Source organism: Pantherophis guttatus, chromosome 8 (assembly GCF_059756535.1).
Source record: "Pantherophis guttatus breed Tessera chromosome 8, ASM5975653v1, whole genome shotgun sequence".
Classification (NCBI taxonomy): Eukaryota; Metazoa; Chordata; class Lepidosauria; order Squamata; family Colubridae; genus Pantherophis; species Pantherophis guttatus.
The window spans coordinates 70,565,203-70,589,485 of NC_142070.1; the positions used below are offsets into that span (position 1 = coordinate 70,565,203).

General features: G+C 37.2%; 1 protein-coding gene across 1 annotated transcript; it reads right to left on the minus strand.

The window, feature by feature from the left end:
* Positions 1 to 5,134: 5,134 nt before the first annotated feature.
* TMEM165 (transmembrane protein 165) lies at positions 5,135 to 21,363 on the minus strand. Its single transcript, XM_034411373.3, has 6 exons — positions 20,746 to 21,363; positions 14,476 to 14,701; positions 13,545 to 13,720; positions 8,497 to 8,679; positions 7,574 to 7,679; positions 5,135 to 5,776 (listed from the first exon to the last, which is right to left on the minus strand). The coding sequence occupies exons 1-6, from the start codon at positions 20,926 to 20,928 to the stop codon at positions 5,700 to 5,702; spliced, it is 951 nt and encodes a 316-aa protein (XP_034267264.2). The 5' UTR covers positions 20,929 to 21,363; the 3' UTR covers positions 5,135 to 5,699.
* Between the last annotated feature and the right edge of the window lie 2,920 nt (positions 21,364 to 24,283).

The window sequence follows — 24,283 nt, forward strand, 5'->3', positions numbered from 1 at the left end:
AATCATGTTAGTTGCTTAAGAATCTGTCAGAAAAGGTAATCCTTGTTAACCACTGTGGCTATAGAGTCACTGGGATTGCGAAGAGATGGAGGTAACCGCATTTAGGGTGGGATTTGAAATAATAAAATATTTTTTAAGTGGAAAGAGTCTTGCCAAGAGACCAGAACCTAAAATATAAATAATGATGCACCTGGGTAGATTGGCAAGTCAAAATTGCTTTTTCTCTGAAATGCCACACTTTGTTTCTGCAAGTGGTGATCACTCTCCTGTAATACTTGAGTATGATATTAAATTAGATAGGCTAAAATGTGCGCAAATATAAGCACTTTATTGGGGGGGAGGGGAAATCTCATTTTGAAATATGATTTATTTAGGCAATGGGACTGTTCACAGAAGAAAGGGGTGGGGTCAGAATGTAGAAGAGGCATTGCTGGAAAATGTTTCTTAACATTTAGGCTTAAGTCTAAATACGTGATTATGCAGACATGTAGTATCGGTTGGCTTTGTACGGATATAAATAAATACCTAAGCTTTTTTCAGAACTGATTTTTTTTTAAAAAAAATAAATAAATGTTGCACAATTGCCAGAGAATTATCAACGGGAGGCTTTCATATAATTCTAAGTGGTCCTTAGGATTAAATGTGAAGAGGGTTTACAGATGTGGCCTTTAGTAGATTGCTTCAGTCACAGGTATAATTTGTATTTTTTAGTGAACACCCATTTTTGTTGTGTATGTTTGTAGGTGTGTGTGATTTTTTTTTTAAAAAAATGTTACTGTGTCATGTGATGTCAGCATGCATGTCAAACTCCTAAATCAATTGTCGGAAATGTATTGTTGAGAGATGTACGTGACGAGACAAGAAGGCCCAGAGGGAGCCGATTTGATTTGGAAGAGGGGACGCGTGGTTTCTTCTTCCCTAGCCCCCACGTTGAAAAAAAATTGGAGATGTTTTCAAATGTATACAATTGTTTGAAGTTGAATGTTGAACAGTCAGTGAGCGAGACAAGCTTTGAGAGACATTTTTAAAAACATAATTTGGTTGCTTATGAAACTGAATAGTTTATTGATACATATTTTTTTAACACTACATTCCTCTGTCTTTAATAAACAAGTACTTTACAGTCTATGTTGCTACGCTTCATGCTTTCTCATCTGCATGGGTATTGCCAGCAGCATGATCGGCCGTATTGCTTAAAAGATATTGTACCTGCCAGTAACACACAAACAAAGCAAAATGAAACACTGTGTATGAACAAAATACTGTGTTGCCTGATATACAGATCCCAGCTCTAACTGAGGTGCTGCACTAGTAGACAATCAAAATCTATGGAAGACTTTGGGGTGGGGTGGGGTATGTTCTTAAAAGATACAGCTGCTTTGAAAGTGTTTTTTATTCTTAAAAGTATTTATTTTTTAAATTGTCTAATTGGATACTTTTCAGTGTTGATTTCACATTGTCTTGGTTTTGCATTTTTAAAATTTGGCATTAGATTTGTATATGTAGGAAACCTGTGTGATTTTCATGATCTGACATCAGGAACTGTAGATATGGATCCTTAGTGTTCATGTGATCATTTACCAAGTGTCAGTTTTTAACTGAATAAACATAACATTTGAAATTTCTGCTTTGTAGCATTAAGGTTTTGATAATGTTTCCCGCTTGAATACTTCTTCTTGCTGACTTGGTATCTATACTATTACTTTTCTTCAACAACAACAATCTCAATCGGAAAGAATTGAGTGGGGTGGAGAGAGATGAAGAAATTGCAAATACAAGCGGCACCCTTTGCATTTGGCTGGTGATAGTTGTGGCTCTTTTTGCATTTCGGTGATGATGCTAATCATCTAGGACACTATTTCTCAACCTGGGCAACGTTTAAGACGTATGGACTTCAACTCCCAGAATTCTCCAGCCAACTTAAAAGTCCATACATCTTAAAGTTGCCCAGTGAGAAACACTGATCCAGTATAATAGAGCTGTTTCCAGCCTTAGATACTGGTCTCTCGCAAACACTGAACAGGAGTACCTTGCATTTCTAGACGGATGGAAAAGGAACAAAATTCGCTATTCTTTTTCAATGCTCATGCTTCTGACAAAAATTCAAACTTACAACAAGTGGTAGGAAGAACAATAATTTAGGCTAACTGCCAATTAGTTTTATTTTCAAGGATCTGAGATCTGAAAATCTGAGGATTGTCACATAACTCTTGAAAGTCCCAAGGATGAGAAATGACCTACATTTTGAATCTTTCAAGAGTCTACAGCTCTCCCTATTGACTTTGATGGTGGGGAAATGAATACTGGTCTATAGAGTCTGTGTTGCTTCAATGGCCATAGGATTGTGGTCTGTGTGATTTCTTCCCTGCGTTAAATAAAATCATGTCCGATAAGATTTCATAGATGTGCTGTTTTTTAAAAAAATACCTCTAATTGAATGCAAGACCCAGTTGCCTTTTAATAAAATTTAAGTAATAGTTCAGGAATTTACCTAAATAATAGTTAAACAAGTCTCAAGCGTTGTTAGGATTAGGAAAAACCAAATGCATAGTTAACAGAATAGGTGGAACCTGGTTCAATAGTAATAACTCTGAGAGGGATCTCAAGAGTTAAAAGGTGTTTTTATGACCCTATAAAGAGTGCAAAGAAGGCCAAGGATGATAAGAGGACTAGAGGCTAAACCATGAGGAATGCTTAAAGGAACTAGGTATATCTAGCCTGACAAAAGAGAAGGGTGAGGGGGGGGATAGGATAGCTGTCTTCCAGTACTTGAGGGGAAGTCATGAGGGGATCAATTTATTTTCTATAAATTCTCATTATAGTCACCCATCTAACAAATACCAGTTGCCAACAATACAATAAGAATGTCAACTTCATGTTGGCTTTAAAATTGCATTTTCCCCTCAATGTAGCTTCAAAATAGAATGATTTTCAAGTACTACAATAAATCTTTTAAATAACTCTTACTGCCCTGATAATTACTCATCCGTCATTTTCCAATATTCAGAGACTGAGGGTTTGGTAGACTTGACACCCACACAACAGGATTGGAGAAAGTTTGAAAATCAGCTGATTATGGAATAGGATCACTTATGATTGCAATAAAAAAAAGCAGATCAAAAGGACTATCATGAAAAATTTAAGCCCTGATCAAAATGCTCCAACATTTGCTGTGTGATACGATTTGCTTCAATTATCTTTCAACGGTGTAAGAATATGTTTGTGACACTGCGATGGTAAGAGTTCCATTATTTTTTTTTAAAAAAATTCTTGCATAGCCTGTTATCAGTTGATAACCATATTGTTTACTTTTGATTTTTAACATTTGCTGTCCCATTGGCTGAGCTGTCCTGAGAAAGGAGTCCGAAAGTAGCTTTTTCTGCAGCAGAGCTAGGTGCACAAGGATTCATTATATTGTGCGGGAAGGAAGATCAGCAGTAATGATCCTAGAAAGGAATGACGAGAATAAGGGCCGAGACCAAAGTGGAGCAGGAAAATGTGTCCGTGTGCAAGAACAAGAAAAGCATGCAATCTGGCCACACGTCTCAGGTGATGAGCAGTCTGTTGACTCTATGCCTCCATGCTGTTACCACCAGCAAAAAAAAAAAAAAAAAAAAGCACCAGGTAGTCACCAAAGGAGCCTCAGCTGGTACTCTTTCTCTCATTTGATTTCAGGGACTGTAGGCTTCACTCTCCCACCTACCAAGACAGCGGGAGGGCTTGATTTCATTCCATGCAGGTCACTATAGTATCAATGGATTGGGGACTCAGGTTTTACAACACTTTGCAACTCCGCTAGATGCTGTTGGCTTAAGGATGGCAAGACTGAAGAGCCTCTGGAAGGGATGATGTAAAAATAAGGACATACAGATGCAGAAGCAAATACACTGCACAAGGCATGTTACCATGGTAGGAAAGGCTTTTAGATAGAAGAATGCTTTTAAAGTCTCAGTAAAATGGCAACAAAAGAGATTAAACTCCTGAAAAACAGTGAAAACCGAGTTTACTACTAGATGAAGGTGAACCCCTCTTCAGAATCATCCAGAAATTATACCTGTACACATTACGCTTAACTAGAAGAATCTCATACTTAGGAAAGATGAGAATAAAGCAGTAAAAAAATCACCTTTACAAAAGAATTTATTTTAAAGTGATCTTTCCAGCTTGATACTCATCTTTTACAAACTGGATTCTTTTTTTTTCCCCCTTCCTTTTTTGGCTACAAGATGGACAAGTATATTGCTCAATGATAGCAACTGGCAAATCCAGAATCCTGCTGGCAGATCAAAAATAAGAACAGAATTAATTGAACTATTTTCAAGAAACTAATTCCATTCCAAGCAATGGGAAGATACTGGTTTTATACCAGCAAAATAGCTGATCTAAATTCTCTCCTATGCCAGGCATATGATGTAAACATGGGGAATGCTTTGAATCCTTTGGATGGCTTCTGAACTTCTAGACCGAGGGGGGGAATGGAGGAACAGTTTCAGAGGGCAAAAAGGAGAGGTAATTTGGAACGCTTCCATTTGATCAATCTTATCTCAGCCTTCTTATTGAAGTATTGGTTAGGAATAAAAGCTTTAATTTGGGAAAGGGGTTCCCCCATATTGTGGCAGTGCCATTCTTTATGTAAAACATCATCTTTAGCAGCACAACCTGATGCCTCAGATACTATGGCTAGATCCACTAATTACATTAAGCCAATGATTTGCTAAATGTTGCATCTAACTGGGTTTGCATAACACCAAGTTAAAGACCAGAGTTTATATACCGAATGGCTGAATCTACACAGCATACTAAGGCAAAATTGTGGCACAGCTTAGAACAATGCATGTGGCACTGAATCAGTGGCAAATTATCATGTTTCCATAACTGACAAGCAGCATGACTTAAAATTAAAAACAAAAGCAATTATGAGAAATCACAGAAATCCATCAAAGTAATCCATCAAAGGTACTGGAGTAAAAAGAAATGGCTACAACCACTAAAAATATAAAATATTGAACAGTACACATAATTTTCCTCTGAATAAAACCAAAACACATTTTAATTGCATTTCTATAATAGGAGGTACCTAGTTTTTATCCATTTGCTCCCATATTATTATACTTACTAAAAAGAAAACAACGACCACTTTAAGAATATTTTAATCTGAAAATGCATCAAATGTTCGGTAAAATACAAAAATTGATCTGCAAATATCTAGATGGATTCTGTATTTTGAGACCATTTCTGAATTAGCACATTCCATATCAAAATATCCTGATTCTTCCACAAGTCCACCACGCTCAATATCTTGAATAGATGACTTAATTGTTGGCACAGCTCTCCATTTCTGATTGTGGAACCATGTACTTGAGAAATAAAATCGAAGGGGGGGTTTTCAAGCAGTGTTTTTTTTGGACATCTGCAAGTAAAATAACTCCGCAAAATTTCAGGAGCTGAAACCTCAGTTTATCTGAGTTGGTACAGTAAGCAAATGTACATTATTCCTATCCCAAATATATAGATCATGTAATTGTTCAGCAGAGACTGTATCTACAAAACATATCAAACTAATTGTTACTATAAAAATTACAGCATCCCACCTTCAGTGCTTGTTTGAATAAGTAGCTGTACATTATATACAGGAAGCCGAATGGCAGTCACTGGTTCTAATTCTTGTATTTCAAGGAAAAGGAGGAAAAATAGTCCTGCTAAAATCCAACATCTGGGCTTATAAATAGTGCAGAGAATGCAAAGGCTAAGAAAACAATGCCTCCTATGATTGTCACTGTAAAAGAAAAAGAAAAAGAAAAAAAAAGGGGGTGGGAAAGAATAACCAGATGGTTAGAACTTATATATAAAGGACAAAATTTCACAAGGCTTTTTTTTTTTTTTTTTTGCATTCATGAAATTACTTTCATGCCTCTACTTCTTACCAGTATCTAATCAATCAAGACACCCGCCCTATATATTTCCAACATGGTCAGAGTCAAGAAGTTATAAACGACAAGCTTTAGTTAATGTTTATATACTGTAAGAAATAATCCACATCAAATGATCTTTGTGCAAGTCAGCAAAATTTGAACCACAAAGACCTCATCGATGGCTTTCATAGGAAACATGTACTTTCCCTTTCTGTTTTTTGTATTTTTAATTGTTTCTAGGGTTTAAAGGTTGTATCTTTTGTTATGATTTTAGTTTTGTATTTTGTGTGTGTGTGATTTGAATCCTGTTAAGCCACCCACACTCATGTATGTGAGATGGGCAGTTGTATAATTTCAACCAATAAATAAATGAAAAAAAAAATGTCATTTTTGCCTACTGTATACTCCTATCAAGAAAGACTAAATAATAAAATATTTCAGTAAATGGTTAAATGAGAGACATTTGAAAAACTGATCTTGAACCAATTGGAAAATTAGACAGTATATAGGAAGTTTCATGACAAGATGACAGGTTTGTATCTGTTCAGGCCCATTCACACTGGCTGACAGTGGATTAAAGACAATTTCCCCTCTCTATCCCAAAAAACCCCCATTCTAAATAGTGAGCATGAACTTTAAAAAGAATATAGTAAATGGACAGATTTCACCTATTTCAGTTTTCTTGAACCAATTATCCACTAACTTAACAAATGGTAGGACTTGGCTCTATTTTAATGCATTGGTTACTTTGGGCAGGCCTAACGTGAAGGATTTGCCAGGTGTTTTAAGACCATATGTCCCATGGATCAGCTTTTCAAAATCTACAGAACTGATAGTGATACCCTGTTTCCCCGAATATAAGACATCCCTTGATAATAAGCCCAATTGGGCTTTTAAGCGCATGCGCTAAAATAATACCCCCCCCCCAAATATTTTTTTATTTTAATTTTATTATTTTATTATGACACATTAAAAAAATACAAAACATACAACATTTATATACATAAACTCTTTTACAGCTCTTTCGTAGTGATCCTTACTTATTATATACTATTTATACAAATTTTAAAATATTTAATCGCATGTGCAGCCGGTCCCCGCCATTTCCTCTGGTTAGGGTTAGAGACAGAGCTGGAAATCTGCTAAGGCGGCAAGAGGAGCTTTATGTGCCCCAAAATAATAAGTCCTCCCCAAAAATAAGACCAACACTTATTTCAGGGTTCAAAAAAAAATATAAGATAGGGTCTTATTTTCAGGGAAACACAGTAATATTAATTTCCAGGTGAAAGAGGGAGACTAAAAATGTATCATTACAGATAAGTCCTCAATTTATAAAAGTAATTGGGACTGGAATTTCCATCATTTAATGAAAATGATTCAAGGCGGTCCCCTTTATGAAGTTTATAAATAACTCATGTCCAACACTCCTATTTCCCCCACAACAATCACCCTGTGAGGCTAGTTGGGCTGAGAATGACTGGCCCAAAGTCATCCAGATGGCTTTCATGCCTAAGGCCGGACTGGAACTCACAATCTCCTGCTTTCCAGCCTGGTGTCTTAATCATTAGACCAAACTGGTTTTTTTAATCTCCTGTTAGAAAACATCTCACTTTCCCTTTTGTTTGCAAATCGATGGTTTTCTTTTCCTGTCCAGGACTTACCAGTTCGAACTGAGATTTTTTGTGCTATCATTCTTCCTCCAATCACCGCTAGGCCTGTACACAAACTATGCCCAAGTGTTCCACCCACAGCCACACCGTAGGGGTCCTGTGTCAAAAATGGGAAACATTTCAGTGCTATTTGAAAAGCTACAGCTCTTTTACTGCAGTTGCTTACAAAGGAGCCACTAATACTTTCAAAGGCCGCAAACAGATAAAAACACACAGAGAATGTACTGTCAGCCACATCCAGCCTTCGTTCATGACCAGAGAGAATTCACTAGAATGTCATTCCTGGGATAACAGAAAGTATCACAATCACTTTAAAAAAATGAAAAGACTAGAAACAAAAGGTGCTTTTCCTACTCAGTTTAAATACTCACCTCAGCACCAGGAGGAGAACCAATTTTCTCCCCTAATGTAACTTAACCAATTGGACAGAATAAAAGTGCAATGAATTAAAAATGTTAAACCAAAAAAAAAAATGCAACTAATTACAATGCAGGACTTGTATTTCCAGGTCTTTAAAGGTTACTATATAAGCTGAATTACAGTTGCTCCTATGACTCATTTGTCGCCGTGCTGTGCCTAGCAACTTCCACGGAAGCAACAATTTAACATACATAACATTAAATCAAAGCCACATGGGTCTCAAAAGCACTCTTGCGACTGCAGGTCCCATCGCTTCTCCGCACAGAGATAAGCCAGATAATGTCCTTTCTCAGATACATCAACTCTACTGAGTGCATCTCACGGAGTATGCATTGCAACTGTGCCTTTTAAATTGGAAAGATCCCAAGGGAAGGTGGATTTATTACGCTGCTTAAGGCTCAAATTGTAATATTAATCTACCTATACCTAATTAGATCCTGAGCATTTTGCTCTGTAACTTCTGATCGTGTGCATTTCTCGTACAGTTGACTCACCTCTCTTGCTGCCAGGACAATGGTGGTCAATTGGGAGCGATCGCCCCATTCAGCTAGGAACGTTAAAGTGAATGCTTGCAAAAAAATTGGAGAAATAAAATGCAGACATTTCTTCTGAGGTATTGCAGGGCCTGTACCCGCTTCCATATCTCCAGGGCCATTTAAGAGTTTCATTCTCTGGAGCTAGGAGAAGAGAAGAAGCAGCTGTTAGAATACTTGGGGAAGCACAGTCAGATCCAAAGAGTCAACACCAGCGATAGAGAAGCAATGATCAGCTTTACAATGTAAATCTACACAATGTACCAATGTAAATAGATACAAACAATTAAATAATTAATACTTCATCATAAGAGTGATGAGTGTGGGAATCAAGGCAGTTGCTGCAACTAATCACTGTGGTTAAAGCCTGAAGTTTTTGCTGGCTGTAAAGATTTCTCCCTTTACAATCAATCCTTGGCTGGAAACAGAATATTCAATGAATATAAAGGAATGGGTAATCTGATTTTAAAATGGAATGGCAATCATAGACTACAATCCTGATTTCCGAAATAATCACAAATGGAAACAATTCTGATACTGAAGTGTTACAATATTATACTGATAATATATCATATCAATTCTTATGGTCATAGACTGGCATATATTGGCAATAAAAATACCAACAAAAATGTCCAGAAATGGATGTCTTAATAAGACTGATCCACTGCTAATTTTGGACATCCATCCATGTAATCCTATGAGGAACAATTTGTGAGTCTCTTGAAATTATCTAACTACAGGATTCAATAGCTCCTAGCACTAGTCAAGATACTAGGGTACATGGAGTTGTAACTCAGTGGCATCTGGTAATTCATTTCCCCTCCCTAATTTAGTGATCTTATGCAGCAATTTGGATTCAAGGGAGAAAAAGTTATTCCAAAAGTGCAAGGAAGCAAGAATTCCATATTTGGGTAGGGATTTGTTTTTTTTTCCTGGACCAACACGCCACAAGTGGTAGTGATTGGTGCCCTTTGATTCACCTTTCCTTCGTCAGTCTGGATCTTTGCACAGCCTTCATATCATTAAGTACTCAATAGGTACTTGTTAAGAATATCACTTAAGAAGTACTAATCAAATACCAACCTAATAGTTTCTAAGCAAGCATGCTGGCTTTGAGAATTCTGAGGGATGCGGGACATAGAGAATTTTTTTTAGAATTGTTTAAAGTAATAGAAGAATTTAAAGAAGGACATGTCATTTTAGGTGGAGATTTTAATATGGTTGTGAATAATAGATTGCACAGGACCAATCCCACAAGTGCTGAAAGGAGGAATAATATCACCATTTTAAATAAATTAATAAAAGAAAAAGATTATGTGGATGGGTGGCATTTTCTTAAAGGTGGGGAGCCCGGTTTCACATATTATTCCCCAACCTGTAAATCCTATTCTAGAATTGATTATTTTTTCGTTTCTAGGGATATGGCAACTAAGTTGTGTAAAATGGAAGTGGGAGTAATTCAAGTAACAGATCATGCGGTGGTTAGTTTAGACTTTATGGTAAAAAAAGACTATAGAGAAGCGGTTAGATGGAAGATGACTACAAGGATTCTTAAAAATGAGAAAGTGGTTGAGAAAATGCAAAAGGAGATATCAGAATTGTGGGAAATTAATGAAAAAGGAGAAATAGCAACGAGAATGGTGTGGGACACCATGAAGGCGGTGACACGGGAAATATATATTAGGGAAGCCTGTAGTGTTAAAAAGCAAGAAACTGCATTACGGGAAAAATTAGAGGAACAGATTAAGAAATTGGAAAAAGAGTACTGGCATACAAGAAATAAACAGAAATTAATAGAATTACAAGCTAAGAAAAAAGAATTAGAGAATAAAAATTTAGAGGAAGTTCAGAATAATTTAATATACATGAAAAGAGAATTTTTTGAAAATAGCAATAAAAATTCTAAGATGCTTGCCAGGCTCACACAAAAGGAGAAAGCTAAAAATTCAATAGGTATAGTGAAAGATAAATTGGGGAATTATTGTAGTACAATGAAAGGAGAGTTAAAAATATTCCAGGAATTTTATCAAGAGTTGTACAAGGGTAAGGAGGTTAAGAAGGATAGAATGGAAGCTTATATTGGGAAATATATAAAAAGGGGTGTGGAAAGGGAGCATAAAGAATTAATGGAAAGGAGTATATCGCAAAGGGAAATTGCAGAAGTAATTGAAAGTTTAAAGGTGGGTAAATCACCTGGGATAGACGGATTAGGAACAGAATTCTATAAAACATTTAAAACATTATTAGTACCAAAATTATTAAAGCTGTATAATGCAATATTAGAAGGGGAAAAGATTCCAGAATCATGGGAGCAGTCGTTAATAATATTAATACTTAAACCAGATAAGGATCCGACGCTCCCTGACTCGTACAGACCAATATCATTAATAAATCAAGACGCAAAAATTTTTTCAACTATTTTAGCAAGAAGAATGAATAATTTTATAGGTAATTATATAAGGGAAGATCAATGTGGATTTGTAATGGGCCGTCAGATGCATAATTTGGTTGGAAGAGTGTTAAATGTAATTCACGAGATCAAAAATCTAAAGCTTAAAGCGGGGATATTAGCGTTAGATATCTTTAAGGCCTTTGATTGTGTGAGCTGGCAAGCATTAAAGATGGTAATAGACAGAATGGGGTTTGGAAATAAATTTAAAGGTGTAATAGATCAATTATATTCTCGGAACTCTGCCTTAGTGGTAGTGAATGATGGAGTTACAGACAAGATACGACTCACCAGAGGAACAAGGCAAGGGTGCCCACTCTCACCTGTCCTATTTGTATTGGTTATGGAACTATAACCAATACAAATAAATATAACCAATACTATATTGCTGAGCACATTGTAAGCCGCCCTGAGTCTTCGGAGAAGGGCGGCATATAAATCAAATTAAAAAACAAACAAACAAAAAAAAAAAACTATTGGCCAATGCATTAAGAGATGACGGGGAGATAGAAGGGATAGGTAAAATAAAATTAAATATGTTTGCTGATGATACATTATTAACAGTTAAGAATATAATGGATAAGATGGAAAGAACTGGATGGCATCTAAAAGAATTTGAAGAAATAACTGGATTAAGAATAATTTGGTCAAAATCTGAGTTGATGCTGTTTAAGTACACTAAAAGGGAAGAGAAGGATTGGGAAGGGAAGCAAAGCGAAATGAGAATTAAAGATCATATTAAATACCTGGGAGTTAGAATTACAAAAAATTTGGAGAAGTTAGAAAAGGAAAATCTAGGCAGCTTAAAGAAGGAGATTTTGGAAAGTTTGAATAAATATAAAAGGTTGAATTTATCATGGTTTGGAAGAATTGCCTTAGTAAAAATGAAGATTTTAGCAAAGATCAATTTTGCTTTTAGGATGCTACCAATAAAAATATCAGAATTAGAGTTAAAGAGTTGGCAGAATATACTGAACAACTATTGTAGCGGGAATAAGAAAGCGAGGATAAATAAAAATAAGTGGTATCTAAGCCAAAAAAAGGGGGTTTAGGACTGCCAAATATTAAATTATATTATGTCGCTAACAGGCTTAGACATGTTATAGAGGCAATTTTAGGAATAGGGGAATTGGAATGGTTGGAAGATAAATCTAAAATTAAAACCAAATTAGAATGGAAGTTGGAAAATATATTTTTTATGGAAGGTGGAAAGAAATGGGCTGAGAGCATAAGCAATCCTCTCCTGAATTTTCATTGGGAAATTTGGAGTAAATATAAAGGGAGGTTGCTTCCGAAGAACTCTCCATTATCACCGGTAGTAATTTTGGAAAAGTTTCCAGGGAATTTGAAGAATAAAGTGAATGAAATTTTAAAAGAGAAAAATAAAATGAAATTAAGGGAATGGTTAGGAGGAATGAGGACACGTGGGGAATTGGAAGAGGTTCTAGGAAGAAAATGGTTGTCTTGGTTAAATTATAGCCAAGTGGAACAATGGACTAAAAATTGGATAAGAGAAAATGGAGAGTGTAGAGAGTTAATGAGGTTTGAGGAATTAATTGAAAAAAATCAAACTATAAAGGAAGAAAATAAAGGGATAAAAGGCTTAATGAGCGGAATCTATAAAATATTGTTGGAGGAAGAGGAGAGGGGAAATTTAGGAAAGATGGTATGGGAAACCGATTTGAAGATACAAATAGGGCAACAGAGTTGGGACAGAATTTGGCAACAAAGAGTGTTGAGAAATATGTCAGTAAGAATAAAAGAGAATTACTACAAAATGGTATGGAGGTGGTACTTAACTCCGGTTAGATTAAGCAATATGAATCAGCACTATTCAGATAACTGTTGGAGAGGTTGTGGGGAAAAAGGAACGTATTTACATATGTGGTGGGATTGTAAATTTGTGCAAAAATTGTGGAAAATGGTGTTTAAGGAGATAGAAGAAATTGTAGGAATAAAGGTAGAAGAGGCACCAAAGGTAGCATTACTCTCACTATTGGAAGATATAAAATGTAAAAAAGAGACTAAAGAATTGATAATAAATTTGTTGACTGCAGCAAGGTTAATGATTTCTAGGAACTGGAAGACACAAGGTGTTTATAGTTTGGAAGAATGGTATAAGGAAGTATGGGATATTGCCATAAATGATAAATTGACTTGCAATATTAAAGTAAGGAGGGGCATAATGAAGGTAAATGAATTCAATGGAATCTGGAAACAGTTCCTAATATATATGTTTTCTGGAGGAAGAGGGATACCACCACCAGAAGAAGCTTTAAGATTCTGGAAGCAGGAATGATCCCGAGGGGTGTGGGAGCACTCGTTGATTGTTTGTATTGTGTATATTGTTATATATTATATATTATGATTCATGTATGTTATGTATGTTAATTTCTTTATATATATATATATATATATATGTGTGTGTGTGTGTGTGTGTGTGTGTGTGTGTGTGTTAATAATAAAAAAATATGGAAAAAAAAAAGAATTCTGGGGGTTCAAGTCCACACATCTTAAAAATGGCCAAGGTCGAGAAACACTGTTATAAACCTTAACTTACTTCTTCATCTTTCTTTTTGAGTTCTGCTTGGACTTCCTCTAGTTCTTCCTGACCTTCATCTGCGCTCATCTTCATGCCTTCTCGAAGCATTCGGATACCAAAAATTGCAAAGAGTGCTGTTGACACGTAGTAGGTATATATTCTAGGAATTACTGTGGTAGCGTAACCAAATAAAACTACAAACAGAAAAGCAAATAGTTTAGGCTTTCCATGAAGCAGAGTAGGTTTATTTCTACTCTCTAAGCACTTTTTTTAAAAAATTCAGGAAGTCCTGTATTTATTAATTAATCCCATGGAATTATATTATATACAATATTATTTCCCAAATTATACAGTAATACAACATTAATATACAATATTCCCACATTTCTACCTAGCTGAAATCCAGATAAAGTTTTCAAGAGAAAAGTCAGTTTATAAAAATCAACACGAATACAGCTCTTTACAGTAGCCAAAATATCCCTACATGATATTTTGCAGTAATTCTAATTTACAACTCCTCTATGAATAGGGCATAGAAAGTGTAATTTCTTTTATTGCATAAAATTTTTAGATTGATTAAATGATACAGACTTTAAGAGACTTAACAAGTAAAAAGAAAACAATTAAAGCTAATATAAAAAACCCGAAAACCAAATGGCTACTCAAAATCTTCCTTCAACACCGAAAACTATGGCCTCTAGTGCCTTCCTATTGTCAGAAGGGCTCCCCTAAAGAAGTGCAAAATATTTCAAATTCAAAACAAGTGTGTTCCAATGCTTCCCATAATGTCAGAATGGCACTGGGCCACTTCTGATAAAATGGAACCACCTAGTTTAAACTGGACATTTCCACAACTGAAATGTTTCACAGATCCCTTATTCTCTCCCGCATACAGTACATACACCACGCTTTCACTATGTTCCAGGGAACAGAAGACAAAAGCACTAACCAGATAGACACGTCATCAGCCCTAAGGCCAGCATAGCACCAGCCAGCACTGTTAAGCGATTGTAACGCATTGCCATAATAGCAGCAATGAAGAAGGTTTTATCGCCCAGTTCTGAAACAATGATGACAGAAATCGCAGCCACGAATGCATGGATAAATCCTAGGTTAGTTTTGTCTGAAGACTCTTCGCTAACAGAATGGACGGGAACAACGAGGGTAGGTCCTTTCTGAAAAAAATAATAATATGTTTTTTATTCCAAGTTTTAAGGAAATCAGTTCCTTATCATGCCAACACATAAGAAAAATGTAATCCATTGGATAGTATGTAAAAGGGCCCTTACAAATTCTTTACTTACCTTATGAATTAGCCAAGAAGTTTAAGTGCCAAAATAAACCACCCAGTTCAACTTATCTGGGGATCGAGACATCTGAGAGTATATACAATATTTCCTTAAAGTACTCATATTTTCTGTATATATTCATGTAAGTACACACGTAGGTAAGTAGAACGTCGAAGTACCATATGGGTACTTTTTATTTTATTTTATTTATTGGATTTATATGCCACCCATCTCATCTGGAGGCAGCTTACAAACATGAAAATCAGAAACACTAAAAAGATAAGACTGTAATAATCATAGTTAAAATTTAGATTAGAAAATAGTTTATCATTTAAAGATTAAAAGGAGGGAGTACAAAGATCTCAGGGGAAGGTCGGGTCACCTCTCAATCTACTAAGCACATGAGAATGATACACACCACCACCACCACCCCTGTTGGTGCCCCAGGCCTGCTGCCAGCACCAGGTCTCCAAGCCCTTATGCAAGATCAGGAGGGTCAATGCAGATCTATCCTCAGAGGGTATGTTCCAAAGGGCAGTGTTGTGGTCCGTCAGCGGCCTGTGCAGATTGTAGCTGATTCCGACAACAAGGAGGCTGGTGTGGTGCTGCGCCAGCAGCCTGTGAGGTTGGCGCTTGAGTCGGACAGTGAGGAGGCTGGAGAAGATGTGGTGCCAGAGGCGGGGATTCAGCCAGGGCCTTCAGAACCTCCAGAAGCTCCTTTAAGTGAAGAGGACAAAGAGGAGGAGCCTCTTCTCAATGCACGGGCGCGCAGAGCTGCCAAAAGGCAGGAGTGGCTCCTCAGGAGGAGGTCTCCTCGACAGTAAGGCTTGGGGCTAATTGGCCACTTCCTTAGCCTATTTAAGGAGGAACGCCACTTGCAACAAGCTGTAGAGAACAACTTTAGTTCACTCTCCTTCGTGTTTGCAAAACTGCTTCTGGGCTTTCTGCCAACTCTAGTATGACGGTGATTACCTTATCTTAGAATTCTGGTAGGCTGTTAAGACAGTTCATTAACAGCCTTTGAATGATAAAGACTAAGTTATTTTGAGTAAATAAGCTTTGTATAGAGTTTGTGTGTGCTGCGTTCTTTGGGGTCCGTAGCTGGGACAGAACAGGCAGGGGCCATAGCAGAGAAGGCTCTTCGCCTGCCAGAATTCCTCAGCTGAACGGGTCTTTAGCATGCCTGCTCTGCCAGCAGAGGTGGGATTAGCCAATCTCAATGAGGTGACACGGTTCCTCCAGTAGCTTAGACCCATGCCATGCAAGGCTTTAAAGGTAATAACCAACACCTTGAATTGAACTCAGAAGCAAACCGGCAGCCAATTTAGCTCACGGAGCAGCGGTGAAATTTGTGGCCCCCAAGACCTGCTCACGTTGCTACTTTCTGCACCAGCTGTAGCTTCCGAATACGCTTTAAGGGTAGCCCCATGTAAGGTGGCACATTTTTCATGGTATTTTTGTTAAAAATTTGAGGGTCGCCTTATCCGTGGATGAGCTTATATGAAAGTATATGCAACATTCGTTAGCTTTAAATTTAGAAGTGTTTTTATTATAAACCTGAAGTTGGTATCAACTCTTAAGAAACCATAAACTTAAGAGTATTTCTTACTATATTGTTTTGAATATTCCTTAAGTCTTCCTTAAGCACAAACCTGTGTGGTGCCCAAAGTCACCAAGAGGCAGGCAGCATACAAATTTAATATATCATAAAACAATCATCTCATGTTCACCTATTCTCCTTGGTATTTAATGTAAATTGTTTCATCAAGGTTTTTATTTATCCCTGCTGAAACAAAAGTACAAAAATGATCTGAACTTTAGATGCTGACTCATTGGCATTCTATTTTTCATATTTTATTGTTATGGCACTTTACCCGTAGCTGCAATTTATCTGCATGTCTTTAACAATAAATTGTAGTCACTCCCAACAAATTTCTACTTATCTTTAATTCATCATACTAACAATTATTTAGGAGGCATATTTGAAGGAATCAACCAGAGTCTTGACAAAAAAAATACAGAAAGCAGATACAATAGTTCTTTTCAAGTACTTGAATATACGTCACACAGAATTTCTCCGAAATCTACTATTGTCCCAAAATATAGGACTTAAGAGTAATAGAAAAGCAACTCTAATGCAAAGTCATATCTAAACTGTCACCAGAACTGAGATCAATATAATACTATTCTTCTATCTGCTGACCTTCTAAATCAGAGTTACGGTATTTTATTACCTCACTATTTAAAGGTAGTATATACAGGTAGTCCTTGACTTTTGACCACAACTGAGTCCAAAATTTCCATTGCTAAACAAGACAGTTGTTAAGTGAGTGTTGTCCACTTTTATGACTTTTCTTGGCATAGCTATTAAATAAAGCAATGCCGTTGTTGTTGAGTTAGTATCATGGTTGTTAAGTGAATCTGGCTTTCCCCATTGACTTTGCTTGTCAGGTCGCAAAAGTTGATAACATAACCTCAGGACACTGAAAACATCATAAATACATGCCAGTTGAAAAACCTCTGAATTTTGATAACATGATGATGGGGAGGATGCCGCAATGGTCGTAAGAGTGAAAGACAGTTACAAGTCACTTTTTTCAGTGCCACTTTAATTTTGAACAGCCACTAAACAAATGGTTTTAAGTCAAGGATTACCTACATGTTCTTTTTGAATACATTTGCTAAATACATATCCTAACACAGAGATTAAAATACAACTGTATTTTTAGAATATTATTCTAGAAAATACTATTCTATTTCTATTTCTAATACTACCCTGTTTTCCCGAAAATAAGACATCCCCTGATAATAAGCCCAATCAGGCTTTTGAGCACATGCACTAAAATAAGCCTCCCCTTGAAAATAAGCCCTCCCCAAAAATATTTAAATGCAAAGCTGGAAATCAGGTAAGATGGAAAGAGGAGTCCCATCTTGCTCCATGGACCCCAAAATAATAAGACCTCCCCGAAAATAAGGCCTTATTTCGGGGTTCAACAAAATATAAGACAAGATCTTATTTTCAGAGAAACATGGTATTCTAGAAATAGAATTCTAAGAAAAGTGAAGTAGCTACAAGTTCTATTTTTAAATAAGTGAAATTACCAAATAATAGCAAGAGTGTTTTTTTTAAAAAAAGTGATTTTATAGTCCCAGCATAGTTTTGTCTTCACAAATGAAATATGAATTGAAGTTTCATGCACTTTTATCTACAAGCTAGTGTTTCATGATATTCCAAATCTTCACCTTTACTGATTGTTGACAAGCTGAGTGTTTTTCTTTTATTACAAATATAATTATATTGTCGTAGATCACAAAGAAAGCTAGTTCTTATTTGTCTCAAATCTTTCCAACCAGGTGCTATAGCAGTTCAGGAAGAAAAGCTGATTTTATCATGCAAATACATCCAACATGTTTCAACCTGTCTATTCTTTGTCAACATTCAGTAAAGGTGAAGATTTGCCATATCATGAAACACTAGCTTGTAGATGAAAGTGCATGAAACTTTGATTCACATTTTATTTCTGAAGACAAAACTATCCTGGGACTATAAAATCAGTACTTTTTAAAAAAGACACTCGTTATTATTTGATAATCAGCATACTACTAAAACTCTGAGTCTTGTAACCTTTAACTAGGCAAAATAGTCCATTATAGGGCAAAACTTTTCCAACCAAAATACCTTGAATGGCCTAACTTACAGAATGTGTCCAAATTTTGGCACCCATGACTCCCATGGAATTGAAATTTGGCAAATTTTATAAAACTGCTTATAACGTAAGAATTATAAAGTATTTTATGACAAAACAAAATGTGATAAAACATTTTCTATGGTCAATTCCTGATGTTTGTGTTATACATTTTATAATTTATAGCAAGGGCATATGAGGGCAGTAACCTTTTTATAGTTTAGAACATCTCATGAAATCTGATTAAACAATGCATGAATGAACAGAAACGTTTTCTATCTGACCATGATTACAAAGTTGTGTTCCAAGAACTGCTGAGCAGTCAACACTATGTAGGCATTATGGCAAGATACTTAATTCAGCACAACTGAAAGAATTAAGAAATTGATACATAACAGTAAATTTAAAGTCTGTTTAGAAAAACAATTACATATATGGGTTAAACCAATGGGCTGCATATTCATAAAATGACAAATCATTCTCATTTCACACTTGGAAACTATCATGCAAGTTCAAGACTTTCTCACAGTAACTTGAAAAAAAAAACATTGCTGTAACACAATTTGAAGTGTCATTATCCAATTCCAACAATCAAATCAAATTGCTGAAATATATTTACTTTTCAAAACCTTGAAAAGACCTCCTGAAAGGTCACTATGATCTGTAACATGTGAGCTAATTGATTGTGCAATTTGGCAACATCACTATTTCAAAATCAACCGAATTAAACGAATAGCCATTAAGTTACATAATAGACAGCGTAACTGTTCCGAGCGAGACTATATCACTTTCTTCCAATAGACAAAGTGTAAAATAAATTTAAGTAATTACTAATACTGCTGTTGTCTGCAGCTCGTCAATAGCACATTAGTCAGATGAGGATATAAAATGAGCTAAGCATGTGTCATATGGATAAAGAAGGGAGCATACAGGTCAGGAAAGCCGAGGCATTTTAATAAAATGCTTTTAGTTGGATACTCTACCAGTCTTCTGATTTTATCCCCCCTTCTGAGATCCAACAGGATTCTCTTCTTTGCAGTGTCCTACGATTTCTGTGAGATGAGGCATTTAAGAAAACGAAATATGGGCATTACAGGTGGGTAGTCCTCGATGGAGCCCAAAATTGTGGTTGCTAAGCGAGAGATTTGTTAAGTGAGTTTTGCCCCATTCAATGATCTTTCTTGCCACAGTTGTTAATCATGGCAGCTGTTAAGTTACTAAAACAGTTGTTAAATGAATCTGGCTTCCCCATTAACTCTGCTTTTCAGAAGATTGCAAAAAGATCAATGACCCTGGGACACTGCAACCATCATAAATACGAGTCAGTTGCCAAGCAGCCGAATTTTGTGTGTGTGTGTGTGTGTGTGTGTGTGTGTGTACACTCCCCCCCCCAAAATAAGACATCCCCTGATAATAAGCCCAATCGGGCTTTTGAGTGCATAGCAATAAGGCCAAGCGCTTATTTCAGGGAAACAAGGTATGTGTATGTGTGTGTGTATATCTTACACGGGAGAAGACCCAAATACACCAAGACTTGCATACCTGTACCTGTGAAAATCTATGAAAACAAATACATACATATATACATACACACACACACATATGTATGTATGTATGTATCTGTAGATATATGTATATACATATGTATGTGCGTGTATATATGTATATGTATATGTATGCATATGTGTATGTATGCATATATATATATATATATATGTGTATATATATGTGTGTGTTTGTATGCATATATATATATATATATCTATGTATGCATATCTATGTGTGTATGTATGTGTATATATATGTGTATATATGTATGTGTGTGTATGCGTATATGTGTGTATGTATGCATATATGTGTGTGTGTGTATGTATGTGTGTGTATGTATATATATAAACACACACACATACACACAGACACACCGGAGTCCTCAACTTACGACCAAAATCAATGGTGTTAAGTGAGACAGTTGTTAAGTGAGTTTTGTCCCCCTTTTGCGACGTTTGTCTATGGATGAATCCAATCTGCTTCTCCCATCCCACTTTTCACCCGGCCACGTTTCGCCCCAGGGACGGAGACTTGAAGGTCCGCCATCCACCGTTTGAGCAGGAAAGGAAAGGAGAAGCGCCGGAGAAGCCGGGGCTTTCCGCACCCTTCCTTCCCCGAAGTCGGCCGGAGCTTTCGGGGACGAGAGTAGTCCAGCCCCGGCCACCGTGGCGTCCGCCTCCGCCTCCCTCAGCTCACCTCAGCCCGGAGGAGGTCCGGCCCTTGCACCGCCGGCTGCTGGTGAGGCGCCGGCGCCGGTTTCTGCTGCTCCTGGTGAGGCGGGAAGTCTCGCTCGCGGTTGACTTCTTGCTCGGGGGCCGCCAAGGCCGCGGCCAGCAGCAGCCACAGCAGCAGCGGCCATAACCGCGGGACCCCCGCCATTTCTGTCCCCGAGCCCGGCCCGTTTTCCCCTCAGTCTCGGAAAGAACGGCCGCCACAGGCGGAAGTGAGTGGAAGCCGCCCCGCCGCCATGGCCGCTTCCTCAGAGGCCGATCGTGCAACCCAACCCAACCGCTCTCGTCTCGTCTTGCCGTCACTCAACGACGTCCCGCCTTCCGCCGCCGATTCCCTTTGTCTGATTGGACAACTCCCCGCTCGGCGCTGGGATTGGCGTCAGAGAATAGGAACCATCATGCTAGGTTGTCCCGTCTCTTCGAAGAGGAGGGAGTGAACAGGCTGAGGGGGGACAGAGCGAGCCAGCCAGCCAGCCAGCCAATCACGTGCGTCACGTGATGCAGTTCTGGCAGGTAGAAACTCCTCCCACTTGTGGTTTGCTGGCAGGGGAAGAGATTAAAAAGTGGACACGTTTTGGAATCTGCAATAATTTGGAAATGCAACAATTAATGCCCAAAATCATAGATTTCTGGGGTTAATCTCTCAGATTAGTGCAGTCTCCTGCAGGTAGGAATCAATTGCTAATTTAAAGGGCAGTTCAATGCAAAAGTTGTCTGGTCTTCTCCCCTTATAGGTTTTGTTCCTCTTTATAGCAAACAAAGTAAATCAGCAACCCAGGTGAAATAATATTAGGTTCTTTTTTTAGTACTTCCAATCATTAATCTAGCTTTAATTTTATTTATTTATTTTATTTTATTGCAATTTATATGCCGCCCTTCTCCCGAAGGACTCAGGGCGGCTTACAAGATAAAAATTCAACAATATGAATTCAATATAAATTAAAATCCGATTAAAATTAATTAAAATTATTACAATAATTTAATGTTAATGCATAAGTGCAGCCGTTAGTACTTGCAAACAGGTGTACCTAACTACCTTTTCAAACTTTTTTTTAACAATTAAAGAAATGGAATCTTACTAGCAATTGGTACAATTTTGAAAACCTGAAGCGTTTTGAAAATATTGACATAAAGAAATACATTCACCTTGAGCAGTTTTGGTAAACGTTTAGAGCGGTGGTGAAATCCAATTTTTTTTACTACCGGTTCTGTGGGCGTGGCTTGGTGGGTGTGGCTTGGTGGGCGTGGCAGGGGAAGGATACTGCAAAATCCCCATTCCCTCCCCACTCCTAGGGGAAGGATATTGCAAAATCCCCATTCCCACCCCACTCTGGGACCAGCCAGAGGTGGTATTTGCCAGTTCTCCAAACTACTCAAAATTTCCGTTACCGGTTCTCTGAACTGCTCAAAATTTCCGCTACTGGTTCTCCAGAACCTGTCAGAACCTGCTGGATTTCACCCCTGGTTTAGAGTCAAGCAAATGTATAGCTCTTGAATTAGTGCCCTCTGGTAGTCCTTGATTTACGACCACAATTTGAGCCCAAATTTCTGTTGCTAAGTGAGACATTTGTGACATGAATTTTGCCCCATTTTATGACTTTTTTTTTTGCTAAGTGAATCGCTTTACATGGTTGTAAAGCGAATCTGGATTCCTCATTGACTTTTGCTTGTCAGATAATCGCAAAAGGTTGACTTCAGGACACTGCAAACCGTCATAAATATGAATCAGTTGGACCTGCAGGTAGTATAGATGACTCTGATAAAACCAACAGCCTTGTCATTCTGAATGCATGTGCAATGAGTATGCCCAATTCAGCAAATTCATGCAGAGCATGTTAGAGATCTACTATTTATTTATCATATATATATCTCCCTCTACTAGCTTTTGATTTCATGTGTGCAGCTGATGGGAAGTTATTCCACATCCAAGTCTCTTTTCTTTTACAAAGTCAAATTTCTCACATCGTTTGACCTTAACAGCAGTGATAACATTGAACATGGATTTAGCTTGGGGAATGAGACAAATCTTTTGTGTGAGATTTGGAATGGATATCTGCATATTGCAATACCAAGCAGGTTGGCGCAGATAGTTAAAATCTCTCCATACATCTGTACTTACCAATCTTTGCCAAACAATTTAACAGAATCTGTCCTTTTATTTTGCTGGGATTCTGTTGGCTACATCCAGAAGATTGCCAGTGCTAAAAGTGCCTTAAAATCCAGGAGTTGCTTAGAAATCAAATCCTATTATTGGTACCAATATTTAGAAAACATATAGCAAAACCTCCCACAAAGTTTTGCTCCAGGCACCAAACTACATTCAGGTAGTTACGATAGTTCATTTACTGACCGTTCAAAGTTACAACAGCACTGAAAAAAGTGACTTATGACCATTGCAGCATCTCATGGTTGTGTGATCAAAATTCAGATGCTTAGCAACTGACTCATATTTATGACGGTTACAGTATTCCGGGAGTCATGTGATCTCATTTTACAAACTTTATTTATTTATTTATTTATTTATTTATTTATTTATTTATTTTGTCGAGTACATATTAGATAATATATATAAGTATAAGCATGAATTGAATACATAAAATGAATACAATTAAAGGGAACATTAGGGCAGGGATGGTAGGCACACTGGTGCTCTTATTTATCCCGCTTACAGACCTCTTAGGAATGGGGTGAGGTCAACAGTAGACAGTTTTAGGTTAAAGTTTTGGGGGTTTGGGGATTTTTTTGGGTTTTGCTGACAAGCAAAGTCAATGGGGAAGCTGGGTTCACTTAACAACCTTGTTACTAACTTAATACCTGCAATGATTCACTTAACAAATGTGGTAAAGTGGAGCAAAATCCACTTAACAAATGTCTCACTTAGCAACAGAAATTCTGGGCTCAGTTTTGGTCATAAATTGAGGACTACCTGCAATATAAAATCACAGCTATTCCTATAGCAACCCAAGTGGCCGTACATGAACAAAGTTTTTGTGCCTTAGCCCTATTTTAGCAAACGAGAGCTGCAGTATTTGGTTATCAAACATCTTGAAGATTTTTCCTTTCCTTCTTTCCTTTCCTTTCCTTTCCTTTCCTTCCTTCCTTCCTCTTCCTTTCCTTCTGAACTCTTTATTTCCCTAATGCAATTATCCCTTATGCAATTAATTATCCCTTATCCCTTAGGCATCTTTGAGGGAAGAGAGACACAAACAACAAAATATGCATTGTGCATATGCATTGTACACAATATTGTGACAAACCACAGGACCAGCATATCTGTGCGTCATATGAATGATCGGGATTTGTGTCATGACATAACAGGGATCTTGGAAGTCATCAGACCATCCCAATCCAAAAGCTGTCCAACCTTTGCTTGAAAAACTCCAGTAATGGAGCACATATGATTGTTCTCATGGTCATAAAATTATGCATTTTCATTTTGGATTTCTCTCTGTAAGCTTCCACACCTTGATCGTTGACCTACCCACAGGCACTACAGAGAATAC